The following is a 15,779-nucleotide window of genomic DNA, read 5'->3' on the forward strand; positions in this document are numbered from 1 at the left end:
ATTCTTGGAAAGTGAATTACTGTTCAGTCCTGCAGCCAGTCAGTCACTCTCTCTCTCCTGCATGCCCTCCTCTCCCTCCAGACACAGGAATACAATGTCTATTGTTATGAGCATGAGAAGTTCCCCCTTCAGCTCCTCTGTCCTGCTCTGCCATTTCAGTCCTGCCGGCTGGCTGAAGGCTTGCATTTGCATTTGTATTGTGAGGGGCCAAAGCCAGAGTGGTTAAGAGAACATAGTCAAGCATTCTGTCACTACCCTACACCTGCACGCACATCTGTGTTTGTTTCTTCTCCCCTTCTGTCTAAAAATTTCTCTAAGTTTTGAAGAGTCGGCTCAGATTCTGAGAGGATCTTGGTGAAACCATCACAAAGAAACAAAAAACTTCTGAATTTTTTGGGTAAGTTCTTATGATGGACTATAATGAAATTAATGGATATAATGAAATTTAAATGTCTAGGACTTTCTCTTACCCCAATTCAGCATATATATTTTGGTATGTAATTAACTTCACAAAATTTATTTCATCATAAAGATAGAAACTCTGTGTGTGTGTGTGTGAGAGAGAGAGAGGGGGGGGATAGCTCATTGGTTAAGAGCATTTCTTTTAATTAATTAATTAATTAATTAAGTTTTAAACTCCATTTTATTCCCCCACCCTGTCCACTCTGTACCTTCTTCCCACCCCAGTCTCCACGTGGATGGCCCCACTCTTCCCCCCCCACCTCTAAACTCCCTGGGGCTTCCATTCTCTTGAGGGTTAGGTGCATTGTCTCTAAATGAACACAGACCTGGCACTCCTCTACTGTATGTGTGTGGGGGGGAGCGGGCCCCCCCCCCTGCTCATATCAGCCCCAGCTGTATGTAATTGTGCCTCTCTGAAAGAATTACAGGGATGGAAATGGAGAGAAGCCTGAGGAAAAGAAGGTCCAGCAACAGGCCCAAAGTGGGATCCAGCTCAAGAGGAGGTCCCTAGTCCTGACACTATTACTGGGTCACAAAAAGGGACCTAGCATGACTGCACTTGGAAGACCCAACAAGCAGCTGAAAGAGTCAGATGCAGAGATTTGCACCCAACCAATGGACAGAAGCTGCTGACCCCTGTGGTTGAATTAGGGAAGACTGAAAGAAGCTGAGGAGAAGGGCAATCCTGAAGGAGGACCAGCAGTCTCAATTAATCAGGACCCCCAAGATCTCTCAAACACTGGACCACCAAACAGGTGAAGAGCATCGTTGGTTTTCAGAGGACCAGGCGTGATTCCCAGCACTACATGCCGGCTCACATCCATCCATAACTCCAGCTGCAAGGGATGTGATGCCCTCCCTCTTCTGACCTCCCCAAGCACCAGGCATGGTATACAGACATACATGCAGACAAAGCACACACACATAAAATAAATCTAAAAGCAAATTAAAAATATAGAAATTATGTTTACTTTAATAAAACATGTCATTGGCCAGATAACTCTCTCAATAAACACCTCTAGAAGCATATTACGGTTTTGTTTTTGCTTTCATCCACCTAGTTATCGATGCTGCATTTAGGAACGTGACAGAAGTGGAGTGTCTAAGGAAGCTCTGTGTACTCCTACCTCCATGTTATTATCAGCAACTCCAGCGTCCTTCTACAACACCAATCCCTCTACTGGGTCCTCTAGAACTTTTTTAGATGATTAACTAATAACTTTTCAATTATGTATGTCTAAGTTACTATTTTAATATAATCATATTGTGGTACAAAAAATTAAAAATCCACTAATATCATTAAAGAACTAATCAGAGGCCAATTCCTCCCTCTTCCCCCATTACTTTACATTTCTTTTTATAGTTTACTCAGATTAGCAGCTAAACAATGTTGATATATTACATCTGGTTGGTAAAACCTTTAAGTGTCTTTCAATCAATCCAGAATTTGTCCCTTTATCTTTTTCATGGTAATTTTCCACTTTAAAAAACAAAACAAACAAAAAACAAAAACAAAAAACCTGCCACATTGAGATTTTAGTGGTCCTGTGCCTTAACACAGAGAAGTAGGTTTTCACACTGGTAAACTTTAGCTGTTATGATAAACTTTTCTTTCTGCTGCTGCACAGAGCACTGTCCAGTACAGGCACAGTGAGGAGAGTGTGCTTCACAGAAGGAATCACCCGTGAGCCTCCCTGGCCAATGCAAAGATGGAACAACAAACATTCTAACATCATTTCCTATCATTCCAGAATCCATATGTCGAGACTATAAGAAGGCAGAAAAATAAAAAATAATTTTTTATAGATATTAAATCACACCTAAAATTTTCCAAGAAGTTAGCTCATTCTAGTTTTTCCTGGAGATAATTTAAGACCTGAAAGCTATTTGATTTCTATTTACAAAGCGATTTGATTCAATTTACAAAAGTAACATGGCCCATTGAAAGAAATGTTCTACTTCAAAGAGACTGAACGGAATGTATGAACCTGTAGCTAGTTTCATAACAGTCATACACAGACACAAAGCAAAGCGGTATTTGGCATTATAAAACTCTTCTCAACCTCACTACAGTGGTCTTAAAAGCACATTACTAACCTATAACAGTGTTTATTTATGAGACAAACACACTAAAGGCCTTCAGACCTTGCTGTGGCCTGTAATAGTTAACAGCAGTGCTCCAGTTTACTTCACAAGAACCTACCCCTCTCTTGCTATGGAAGCTGCCCACCCATTATGTTACAGAAAGAGGAGCCAGTGTAATGTGCAAGGCGCCACCTACCATGGACCTGGGCTTGCTGATGGCCACCAGGCTAGTGAGGAAGTCTTCATCATGCAGCTGGCTGAAAACATGGGCGTCATAGGCTACCATAATGGAGATTTCTTCCATCATCTTGCCAGTTGGCTTCTCCACAGCAGCAGCTTGCTGCCCCAGCTCCAGACCAGACTATCCAGGGGAAAACTCCCAGGGCAGCTCAGTGCTAGTGCACACACCCACCTGAGAGCCAGGGGCTGAGTGTCGAAATCCAGAGGGAAAGAGGAGGAAAAAAAGAAAAGGCAGCTGCTATCACAGACCTGCCTAGCAATTCACCCCCAGTGGGAAACCCGAGGTCTCTTATCTATGCAGGAAGTGTACACCACAAACACCTGCATTCTCAGTACAGCACAAGAGAACTTCAGGTTGGGAATCTTCTTTACACTTCAAAAAACAGAAAGAAAAAGGTTTCCTTACTAGAAATATCCTATATAAAATTCCTCCCAAAACAAAAGTTGATTTATGTTATGTCCTTGGTAATTCAGACAGTTTCAAACAGTTCATCTCTTCACTGGTATTCACATGAAGAGTCTTCTTGAAAGAAGAGTAATTTTTCTTAAAGCAATCAGTGCTTATTTTTCCTTATTCTTAGAAAATAAAAAGATAAGTTATTATTTCTCAAAATTTATAGAATTCTTGGCGCAGTTAAAATTTATCTCCTGAAGTTGGAAGGGGGGAAAAACAATCCTTTTCCCTTCTGAGTATTTCTGTTAAAAAAAAAAAGTACCAAAATATAAAAATGAAACAATTAATTTGGGACATCAATACTAGTTGATAATGATTTTCCTTTCTCTCACTAAAATACAAATATCTGATGTGATTCTAGAGAAACACAGGGGTCTCATTTATAAACTGTTCTTCTCCCCGCTGATAAATATTCTTAGTTCTTTTATATTTAAAGTTAAAGGTTTCTTTTAATTACTCAAACCAGCAGATAGTCACAAACTATCCATTCCTTAGTCCCCCAAGTGGTTTTTGGAGGACAGCTGGAGATGGTAAGCAGGCTTTATGTTTTCAGAAGGAAAGTTCTCCCAATCACCAAGATAAATGACACTCGCTTATTCCCTGCAGTGTGCCTTTAGGCAAAGAAAATGGGAGATGGGAACGTTCCTCCAGAGCATGTTACCTGCTAAATTTCCTGTATCTGCCCTGATTATCAGTAAACAGTACTGAGAAGTATTTTTCTGTTAGTATTAAACATTAATTTGGTGACATCTGTTAAAATAAAAAGAAATAATAATGTGTTGTCTTTAGGCTTTATCACCAATACCAGGATTCTGTAATCTATAGTTGCTGGCTAGTGAGAAATGGGTAAACAAACTCAGAATGAATCTGTCTATTTTCCCAGACTTTCTAACACTTTTCATATTCCACAGAATGTCTACTTAACTTGTATCACCTTGTGCCATTTAACCGTGACTGTGGGAGCTCTGCAATCCTGTAAGCGTTCTGTGGTAAAGCGCCTGCTCACAGAAGGCAAACATCCTTGCTAGGAAACGGCCAAGTCTAATAGGCTTACTTAAACAGTATCTTAAATAAATTTTCATGATTAAAACAACTTCAAGCTGTGTGTGACCCTTCCAGGAGCCAGCAAAGCATTTTTACTTCATTTTCCCCACAATGCAGCTTTGTGTTTAGAGAATTACTTTCATTAAGAATTTCCCAGTACATCTATCTTAAAGATGACTAGCCAAGTAAAAATTAAACCACCATCAGGACTCAAGGCATCATGAATTATCCTGGCAGTCCATACCTTTTGAACTCCTTTTTATCTGTTCAGTAGTAGTTTTAAAGATAGCATGGGCCTTGCCATACTTTCCTCAGGGCAGCAGACTTGCAGCGTGCGTGGCTCTTCAGAGGGAAAGCCAGAGCGACTGCTTGCCCGCTTTCCCTTCTGCAGTGACTCAGAGCTTCCACTCTGATATCTGAATAGCACTGACAAAGACACCTGTTGTGAAAGGTAACCAAACTACTTCCCATCATGCCTTTCGTTGTGCTGGCAACCACCCAGGGGCAAACAGGAATTATAACCTCATTTGAGCAGTCCCCTCGGTGCCCTGAGAGAGCACTTTTAGAGAAACAATAGGTAATCTTCTTGGTTAAGAACACTTAAAGCCCAAGGGGGAAAATAGCACCTGGGGGAACAACAGACCCAGGCACCTTAAAGATGCTGCATATTCAACCAGTAAGGCTTAAGGGGGCAGAAGACAACTGAAGGCTGTAAAGATAGTTTTAACGTTCCATAAATGGTGGATGGTTTTCTCAGACAAACAATTCTATAAGTTTAAACCTTACTTCCTTCAAGAATCCTCTAAGGGCTAGAGAGACTAGAGGACTACTGACATTTCATTTCTAAATCTAAAATCACTTTCCTGTCCATCACAGTATTTAGATTTTCATAAGCAACACTGACTAGGATTTCTAACGTCTTTCTTTGTATTTTGCCATTCTCAAATATTTCTTAAAATATGCATTCTGGGTCTTGCTAGGAAAGTAAGTTTTTTTCTTTACATAAACAAAAAGTATGCTCTTTGAAAACTGTTGATCTTAGGAAAAACTTCGTTTTTTTTCTCTCTCTCTCTTTATCAAGACATTTTCTACTGACTCGGAAGCAATCTAACATCCTCCCCAACTTCAGCAGCTTTTGTTCACTGTTTATCGCTAAACAGTGAAGGGTGTCGGTTTCACCAGACACCCTTCCTGTGACTCACCCCTCTGCTCAGGGGTTGACTGAAACCCACTGGATCATCTCCAGAGAGTTCCTGCAGTTCTGAAGCTCACAGTACGCCACTGGCTGGGAGAAATGGCAATGGGGTAGAGAATTACCTGTGACCAAAGACGCAAGCGCAGAGGACACCACCACTTAAAGAAGCTGTGTATCAACAGGCAGCACAGGTCCCCAGTTCAAACAGGATCCTGCTAGCTGTCTGTCGCAGGACAACTCATTTAAATTTAGGTTTCAGTTTCCTCTTGGTCATGTAAATTGAGAGGGATAGACTAGATCAGTGGTTTCCCCAGTATGCAGGAAAAGCAAAAGCAATGTGTCTGGTTTCCATCTACTAAAAGGGCTAAGTGGGGGGGAGGATTCCAAAGAGAGAATGCCTCTTAAATCTCTAAAAGTAAAGAGCGAATGGCAGCATGAAATCGAGGTATTAAGAACTCCCCAGATCCTTACACCAGTCAGAATGGCTAAGGTCAAAAACTCAGGAGACAGCAGGTGTTGGCAAGGATGTGGAGAAAGAGGAACACTCCTCCACTGCTGGTGGGGCTGTAAGATGGTACGACCACTGTGGAAATCAGTCTGGAGGTTCCTCAGAAGGTCATGGAAGGACATGACACTTCCGGAGGACCCTGCTATACCTCTCCTGGGCATATACCCAAAGGATTCCCCGGCATGCAATAAAGACACATGCTCCATTATGTTCATAGCAGCCTTATTTATAATAGCCAGAAGCTGGAAAGAACCCAGATGCCCCTCAAAGGAGGAATGGATACAGAAAATGTGGTATATTTACACAATGGACTACTACTCAAAAATTAGAAACAACGAATTCACAAAATTTTTAGGCAAATGGTTTGATCTGGAAAATATCATCCTAAGTGAGGTAACCCAATCACAAAAGAATACACATGGAATGCAATCTCTGATAAGTGGATATTAATTAGCCCAGAAGCCCTGAATACTCAAGGCACAAATTGCATAACAAATGACTCTCATGAAGAAGTATGGAGAGGGTCCTGATCCTGGAAAGGATTGATCTAGCATGGGAAGGGAATATAAGGACAGAGAAAAAGGAGGGAGGTGATTGGAGAAGGGATGGAGAGAAGAAGGTTTATGGGACATATGGGGAGGGGGGATCCGGGAGAGGGGAAATCATTTGGAATGTAAACAAAGAATATAGAAAATAAAAATATTAAAAAAAAAAGAACTCCCCAGAGTTGCTAAGTGTTCCAATAAATGCAGTCTACTTTGATAGACAACCGGAGATTTTCCAATATCAAGTCTTTATACCAAGAAAAAGGGATTCAAGGAAAAAGCAATTCTGATATGTTCAGAGCCAGAGTAACTAAAATATAAATAAGTTTTTCCAGTTTTTAAGATTTAATCATCAAACCTTTTAGAAATTAACACACAAAAGCAATGGTTTTCATTATGGCACATGATACAAATGCCAGTCTGCCTTGTTTTTAACCACACCCCTCCCTGCCTGGGGTCTGGTCTCTTCCCACTGTGGTCTTGAATGTCACACTATTCCATTACTATCTCTTTCTTTTTCCCTCTTTCCTTCCTTCTCCCTTAAAATCTTCCTCCTTCTCCCATGGTTCGTTTTCTACATTCATAATCACTCACCCACATGTGTGTACGGATGTTTCTACATGGCGTACATGTATATAAACACAGATTTGAATCCCGAGCAGTGTCCTGCCATGGTTTTAAATGCTGTTTTAAGAAGGTGAACTGAGAAGATAATTTGCTCTGGAGGCAGTTGTCCCCCAAGCCATCTTTCTAAAACTATACTTTTAAAAGAAAACCACATTTGTTTCTCACTAAATAAGTTTGAGTTGAATACCACATCCGAGCCTTCCAAGAACATCTATTCTGAGATGTCACAGCTAGAAACAGGACCCGCCAAAATGAAACTTAGGGAAATCCTAAATCTGAAGACCTTTTCAGTCCAGGCTCTCTCAAATACAGCACAGCAAGGGTTTTATTGTGAAAACAGCACTTTATTATCCACCAAGAAACTAACGCATTAAGAAACTGATCCTACCTCCAAAGAAAATTCTCTCACCTCACGATGGTGCCTGCAAAGACTTCTGTTTCCAGCTCTACCTGTTGAGCATGCTCATCACAGACAGCCATAAAGTCAGGTCAGATGTAAAGGAAAACAGAGTAGCCCAGACAGAAATACAGCCCAGAGGGCAGAGGCCGTGTACATATGCATGGTCAGAGCCCCAGAGAAAACTGCTGCTTCTGCTTCATGACCCTCACCCCACCTTCCAGTGCACCCTCATACTTCATTTTAGGTGTTCGGGACTTCATGTTAAGGGATCCCCAAACCATGAAATGCCATAGGGCTGATATAGAAAGAAAGAGAGATGGTGGGCTCTTTGCAAATCACCAAACCCCAGTATTTTTATCTATACTTTGGAGTGCACCTTACAAACCCAAGCTTGGCAAGACCAGAACAAAAGAAGCAAAACAACGTGAATAAGGAACCGTACAGAGAAACAAGAAAGCTTTCTAGAGTGCTAACCATTTCAGTCACTGACCCAGAGTGGAGAACTGCTAGGACAAAGGGTAGAGAAACCTTAGTTCTCTTTAAAATTATACAGAGATAAGGAAAGAAAACCATTATTCTAGTGTTGAATTCCAGCCTTTCAGCTCATTATCTTCCTATCTTTGTGAGCAAATGCTAAGCAAATCCAAAACCTCAGCAAGCAGAAAAAACCAACCCCAAGGCATTACGTGAGAAAAGAAAACCAGGAGGACTTAAATACCTGCCCGACAGGCTTTCCAGATAGCCTCCTGCCTCATTTGCATTTTAGCACAAAGAAAGGGTGAGGCAGAGTCCAGGGGAGGAAAGAATGTCCCTAACCATCAACCCAGCTTTCCTTCTCAATTAAAACACTAAAATCCAGAGCAAACTGATCCAAATTAAACTTGACCTAGTCAGCAACAAATGTGCTAAGTGACCTTACACATTCACCAATATTTGCTATCATTCTTAATGAAGACTATTTCAGACCCAGCACAGCCCTCTGAGCAGAGTGCAACTGAATTCTACTTACAAGTGACTTGACCTTAATTTCTACTGCATTCAGTGATTTGATATGCTTTACTCGCAGGACAAACACTACTGCAGGCATGTTTCCCCACAGTCCTGACAGGGTTGGTCTAGGGAACATAGTTGGGCTCTGCTCATGTGCTTACTGGTCCCAGGCTCTCAGCCTGTAGGTCTTCCTTCTTAAACCAAAAGCAAAGCCAAACCCTCAAGACAAACAACACATAAAAAATTAGTAGTTTTGCCCCAGATAGTAATAGGGAATTGTGGATACAAGTTAGAGTCATCTGACAGGAAAGAACCTCAGATGACAGAATGCCCCACAAGATTGGCTTGAGCACAAAGCCTGTTGGTCATTTTCATGATTAATGATTAATGTAAGAGGACCCAGCCCATTAGGGAGTCATGTTAGCAGCACTCCTCCAAGGCCTCTGCTTCAGTTCTGGGTTCCAGGTTCCCACCCGAATCCCTTCCCTGACTTCCTCTGTAATGGAGTCTGTCTAAGCTCCACTCCACAATTACCTGGCAACAGCCAGGGAGGCCTGGCCCACTATAAAAGGGGCTTTTTTGCCTCTCTCTCTCTCTCCCTCCCTCCCTCCTCTGCTCTCCCCTCCTTTCCTCTCCCCTCCCCTCTCTCTCTCATTGCCTTTTTTTTTTTTTTTTTTTCCGGTTTTTCGAGACAGGGTTTCTCTGTGTAGCCCTGGCTGTCCCGGAACTCACTCTGTAGACCAGGCTGGTTCTTGCCTCTTGGCACTCTCTCCTCTCTGCCCCTCTTGTGCTCTCCTCCCCTCCCCCTCTCTCCACGAGATCACGGCCAGCTTCCTCTTCTCTTCTCTCCTCTCCTCCTCCTCCTCCTCCTCCTCCTCCTCCTCCTCCTCCTCCTCCTCCTCCTCCTCCTCCTCCTCCTCCTCCTCCTCCTCTTCTTCTTCTTCTTCTTCTTCTTCTTCTTCTTCTTCTTCTTCTTTTCTCCTTCTCCTTCTCTCTCTCTCTCTCTCTCTCTCTCTCTCTCTCTCTCTCTCTCTCTCTCTCTCTCTCTCTCCCTGCCTTTCTTCTCTGCCTCCACTACCCCATTAGCTCCCGTCCTCTGCCCTGAATAAACTCTATTCTATACCATGTCTGTGTGTTTCTAGTCCCTCAGGGGAAGGGATGCCTGGGCATGGGCCTGCTGGGCACCCTCTCCCCCACACTGCAGTATACCATTCTCTAAACCTTTCTCTTTTTATGACTTCAACATTTGGCGAGCACCTCTGCTTCAGTTCCTGGTTCCAGGTTCCCACGCGAATCCCTTCCCTGACTTTGTCTGTAATGGAGTGTGACCTGCCAGTGTAAACGGAAATAAACCCTTTCCCCTCCAAGTTGCTTTTGGTCATTGTGTTTTATCACAGGAATAGAAATCTTAGCTAAGTTAATAATATACAATAAAATAGAATACCCAGGAATAAAGTTAATCAAAGAAGGAAAGAGTTCTATAATGAAAACTCCAAAACACTGATGAAAAATTGAGGACATATAGTTTTCTTAGGTTAGAAGGATAAATATTATTAAATGTTCATACTACTCAGAAAAATCTGCAGATTTAATTTCATAATCCCTATGAATATACAAATGACATTCTATAAAGAACTAGACAAAAACAATTCTAGATTTATTTTGTTTTGTTTTTTGGATTTTCATGACAGGTTTCTCTTTGTAGCCCTGTTATTCATCCTGGAACTTGATCTGTAGACCAGGCTGGCCTCATACTTAGAGATCCACCTGTTTCTGCCTCCTGAATGTTGAGATTAAAGCCACCATTGACAGGCTTTTGTTTCTAATTTTGTTTTTCTAGATTTGTGTGTGTGTGTTTGTGTATGTATGTGTGTGTGTGTGTGTCTGTGTCTGTGGGGGTGTGTGAGGGTATGTTTACTCTCGCATGCGTGTGCACACACCCTGAAAAACAATTTTGAGCAAAAAGAGCAAACTAGGATGTTTACAGCAATACTATTCACAAGCGCCAAGAATCAACCTAAATGTCCATCAACTGATGAGTGAATACAGAAAATGTGGAACACAGGCACAATGGGATACTAGTCAGCCATAAAAATAAATAAATCTGTTATTTGTGAGCACAAAGCAGGGACACACTATCTCTAGGGTAAATACATAATCCAGGCACAGAAAGACAGAGTACCATCTGGAATCTACAAAATCTGACCTTGTGAAAGCTGAGAGGAGAGCGGTGGCTACCAGGACCCAGGGGCAGTAAAAGCTGCTCAATGAGCACTAATTACAGTAAGGGAGATTCAGAGGTGCTCGGTGCTACTACACAATAGAGTGACAACGGATACTATGTACTACATAGTTCAAAAAGCTACAATAAAGATTTTATATATTATTAGCATAACGAAGCAATAAATGGTGGCTGGAGAGATGGCTCAGCAGTTACCACTGGCTGCTCCTCTGAAGAACCTGGAGGTCCTTTTCCAGCATGTGTATGGCAGTTCACAACTATCTGTAACTCTAGTTCCTGGGGATCCAAAGCCCTTTTTGGCCTCTGTAGGTACAGAATGAAGGTGGTATACAAATACATGCAGGCAAATAAAAATTAGAGTAAGCACAATTTAAAAATAGAGCAAATTTTTTTAAAATGATAAATATTTAAGATCATGTTGTATTTAAACTGACTTAAAAATTATACAATATAGCTGGCCATGGTGAAAGACATCTTTAATCCCAGCACTCAGGATGCAGAGGAAGGTGGATCTCTATGAGTTCAATACCTATTCACTATGTAGACAATGTAGTGAGTTCCAGGCCAGCTATGTCTGGAACCAAAGAAGGACCATCTCAAAACAAAAACATCATACAATGTATATCAAAACATGTACAATGTATATCACATGATACATATTAATATAATAAATTAATTTTTAAAATCAATTTTAAAAATTAAACAAAGAAAAACATCAAAGAAGACAAAAGTTATTGCATATCAATTCTATCCCAGTTCTCCTTTAGTCATCTACGCCCTCTGCTGCATTTGAGAGCATTCTAAAAACCAACACAGATGAACCCTGTTAGCAACGCCTTTAGTCAGGTAAGAGGTGGTGGAAGGGAACTCTGCAGTGGGAATCAGTCTCCTGTTCCTTATCCTCTCTACTTTCCTGACTACAGGACTAACAGAATTTAATCGATTACATTTTATTAAATTGAGCGACTGTGACAAGAGCAGGGAACAAAGAGAGCACCTACTGAATAATGACATTCATCTGTTAGAACCTGGTCAGCAAAACGCCAGGGCTAGATCTGGGCTCTCACATGGCAATAAATCAGCCTTCTTTTTTTTTTTTTTTAAAGAACTTTTTTTTAAAATTAAGATTTATTTATTATTATATGTAAGTACACTGTATCTGTCTTCAGAAGAGGGCATCAGATCTCATTACGGATGGTTGTGAACCACCAAGTGGTTGCTGGGATTTGAACTCATGACCTCCAGAAGAGCAGTCGGTGCTCTTAACCACTGAGCCTTATTTATGATTGTATTGTACTATGTATGGCCTTTCACTGCTCCTTTGCACCTCAGAGTCAGAAAAAACATTTGTGAGATAGTTTAAGAGTCACAGCATACCCCGAAGCTTGACACTGAACAACAAAACTCCTCACTCACTCCTTTCCAAAGGGAAGTTTGACAGGGAATTTGGGTTAAGGGTGCCTGGGTGACAGGGTAAGGTAAAACATGGTTGATTGTGGGCCTGGGGACTCCAGTGACATGACTTCCACTCATGGTCACACAAAACATGAAGCTGGTTTCCTCATTCTCACTGTAAGATGCTACCTGACTTAAGAGTTCCAAGTGTGACTAGAAAAGTCCAAGATTTTTCCTGCCTCTGTCAGGTTCATCGCAAGTACAAGACAGAAGAAAGGTTCATTCAACTTGTGTTTGGATTTTGTTTGCTATTTGTTGGTTGGTTTGGTTTTTGAGATAGTGTCTCTCTCACTATGTAGCCTTGGCCTGGAACTTGCTGCGACAGATCAGCTCGCAGGTTTCCTCCCACGGCCCCCAGAGTGCTGGCATTACAGGCGTGCGTCACCATGACAAGGCTTGTCTTTTTACTGTTGGTGTTATTATTAAGTTGCTCCTTAAAAGCAAACCGTTTTTGAATGATTTGTGTATGTGTGTGTGTTGCCTGCATGTATCTATGTATCACATGCATGCCTAGTGCCCACATAGGCACAAAAAGGGTGCCAGACTCCCTGAAACTGGAATTATAGTTGTGAGTTGCCATGTGTGTGCTGAGAATCAAACCAAGAACCAAGGGAAGAACAGCCAGTGTTCTTGACTACAGAGCCATTTCTCCACCCACTACTTTTTATTCAATTCACTTAAGAATTTTTTAAAAGATTTGTTCATTTTATTTTATGTTCAAGTATTTTGTCTGTATATACACATGTGCAATACATGTGCTTGGTACCAGAAGAGGTCAGAAGATATCACTGAGTCTGCTGGAACCGGAGTTACAGATGGTCATAAACCACCATGTGGGTGCTGGAAACTGAACTTGGGTTCTCTGAAAGAACAGCAGGTGCATTTAACTGCTGAACCATCTCTCTAGGCCCTCAATTCACTTTTCAATAGTCAATATTATATTGCTTTTAATACATCATTATATACTTAAAATGTTAACTGAAAAGGTAAGTGTCCAATATTATTTATATGGCACTGCCAAGTGTAAAGAAAAGGAGACTGCAGGCAAGCCATGCATTTTTCCCTGCAGTTACTGGTGAATAACACCAGTCAACAGTCTGCTACAGTCAAAAGAATTAGGAGTGAGGTGGATGGTAGTTAAAAGGCAGCTTTGAGGTTTGCTTTAAGAGTCAGTCAACTGCCTAACGGGCTAAGAAAAATTAAAAAAAATTTTCAAAGACTTATTTTTTAGCTTTTATTTATGTTTGTGTTTGTGCCTACCTGAGTTCATGTGTACTACATGCATTTGAGTGACCAAAGATACCAGAAGAGGGCACTAGTTCCTCAGGAACAAGAGTTACAGATGGTTGTGGACACTCCTGTGGGTGCTAAGATAACTTCTGAACCATCTCCAGTTCAGAATATATAATTTTTTAAATTTTTATGTGTATGGACATTTTGCCTACATGTGTGTAAGTGTACCACATGTGTGCCTGGTCGTACTTGAAGAGAGCATTAGATTCCTCAGGAGTGGAAGTTAGAGACAGTTGTGAGCAACCAAGTAGGTGCTGGGACCTGAACCCCATCTCTGCAAGAGCAGTCAGTGCTCTCAACTGCTGAAGTCTCTTTCCAACCACAGGCTTTAAACAGAAATCATAAAGCTGTGCAAAGCCAAGAACACTTTACCCACTGAATGACAATGTATGTTTATGTCTTTTTGTTTTGTTTTCTTTTTTAAGATACTTATTTTATTTATATGAGTACACTGTGTGGCTGTCTTCAGACATACCAGAAGAAGGCTTTGGATCCCATTACAGATGCTGTGAGGCACCAGGTGGTTGCTGAGAACTGAATTTAGGACCTCTGGAAGAGCAGTCAGTGCTCTTAACCACTGAGACATCTCTCCAGTCCCCTGTTTAAATTAAAGTTAAAACATTTTCTTTCTTTTCTTGTTTCTTTTTTGAGAAAAGGTTTCATTGAGCCTAGCCTGGCCTTGAACTCATTTCAATATGTATCCAAGGTTGGCCTTGGACTTTGGGTTCTCTTACTCCACTCTTAAAGCCTGCAGTTTATAAATGAGCCCTACATTATTAGCTAATTGTAGATAAACAATTATATTATTTATAATTACTGGAGCTACCCATAGTTGAATATTGCTTTAAAACGCACACTTTTTTGTGTGTTAGGATAATGACTTACTGAAGACATTCCATTAAAAGGAAAACCCACCTCTGGTATATGTTGAGGGAAATTAACTACCATGGAAAATTCTATCCCAGAAGCTTTTCCTATTAAAGAAAATAAGCTATAAATACTTGAGTGGGCTTTGTAAAATACAATTATGAAGCAGCCATTTTGTGAAAAGCTTCATTACAAGTCAAAAATTCTCTTTCCAAACATACATTTTCTCTGTGGAGACCCCCTTAGGATAGAGATTGTCTGTGATCTATTTAATGTTTTTATACTAGGCATTTTTAACTTCACACAACGCAAAGGGAGCAGTGAGCAAACTCAATGAGATTTTGTTTTTACTCCAGGACACTTGAATAGAAGCACAGTGAGACAAACAGAATTAAGATTAGGTAATGCTGTGTAGGAATTAGTGAGAGGACATGACCCTCAGACAGGTGAGCACGAGAGAACACTGCAGTAACAGCCCTGCCTCTACCTAAGGTCTGAACACTAAGATATCTCTGCTGAATCAAATACTCCCATCCTCCTCCCCCCCCCAAAAAAACGTTACAAGAAGCAGCCATTAATTTAGTCACTAATTCCCTCTCCTAATACCTTAATATATGTCTTCTGACCTCAAAGCAGCTTAGGTTTTGAAAGCAAAACTCTAGAATCCTATTTATAAGAATTAGTATTTCCTTTGTCAGCATATTGTTGCTGGCAGGCTACACTGTTAGGGAAGAAGGAAAGCAAGGCTGAAGGAAGAAGAAGAAATGGTCACAGTCTAAATGTTACCCTTCGTTTGGTTTGGTATTGATACAAATAATGTATCTATAAATTAACTACCAATAAAAAGCAGAAATTAGAAGAAATTAAAAGCAAAACAATTTCCTCCTGGTTTTGCTTATTAATGCTTAATAAATATATAAATTTCAAATAAGGAAGTCTTGTAGGATTTTACCAATGGTACAAGATCTATTAGTTAATTTGGCAGTTGGGAACCACCATTCCCTTCTATATGGCTAAAGTGCATGGAATTACCAGGAATTATTAGGCTTCCCCAAAAGATAAACTGAGTGAAAAAGGGAGGAATAGCAGAAAGGAACAAGCATTAACTTAGAAATGAGGCTGTAATACATTCAGAGACTTTAGCTAGAGCTGTTAGCATTCTGTCTAAGCTACACTCCACAGTCACCTGGCAACAGCCAGGCAGGCCTGACATGCTATAAAGGGACTGCGCGTCCTTTCTCTCTCCTGTTCTCTTGCTCTCCCCTTCTTCCCACTCTGTCCCTCCTTCTCCCATTTCCTTTCCCCCTCTCTACCTGCTCATGCTCGGGCGGCCTCTTCTCTTCCCTTCCCTTCCCTTCCCTTTCCTTCCCTT

The 15,779-nt window shown here is 41.0% G+C and overlaps 1 protein-coding gene across 16 annotated transcripts in view; it reads right to left on the reverse strand.

The window, feature by feature from the left end:
- Rabgap1l (RAB GTPase activating protein 1 like) overlaps positions 1-15,779 on the reverse strand; it is a 622,756-nt gene that overhangs the window by 92,616 nt on the left and 514,361 nt on the right. Inside the window, exons 1-2 of one of the 16 annotated variants that reach the window (XM_052199904.1) lie at positions 5,603-5,729; positions 2,744-2,973 (exon numbers count right to left, since the gene is read on the reverse strand). The exons of 11 other annotated variants lie outside the window; for them this stretch is intronic. In XM_052199904.1, the coding sequence (XP_052055864.1) occupies positions 2,744-2,854 (111 nt within the window). In that variant the 5' untranslated portion in view covers positions 2,855-2,973; positions 5,603-5,729. Of the gene's footprint in view, positions 1-2,743; positions 3,484-4,529; positions 4,707-5,602; positions 5,731-15,779 lie in introns of those variants that run through there. 4 more of the 16 variants (XM_052199903.1, XM_052199901.1, XM_052199902.1 and 1 more) reach the window with 4 other exon arrangements.

This window comes from Apodemus sylvaticus, chromosome 12 (assembly GCF_947179515.1).
Source record: "Apodemus sylvaticus chromosome 12, mApoSyl1.1, whole genome shotgun sequence".
NCBI classification, from domain to species: Eukaryota; Metazoa; Chordata; class Mammalia; order Rodentia; family Muridae; genus Apodemus; species Apodemus sylvaticus.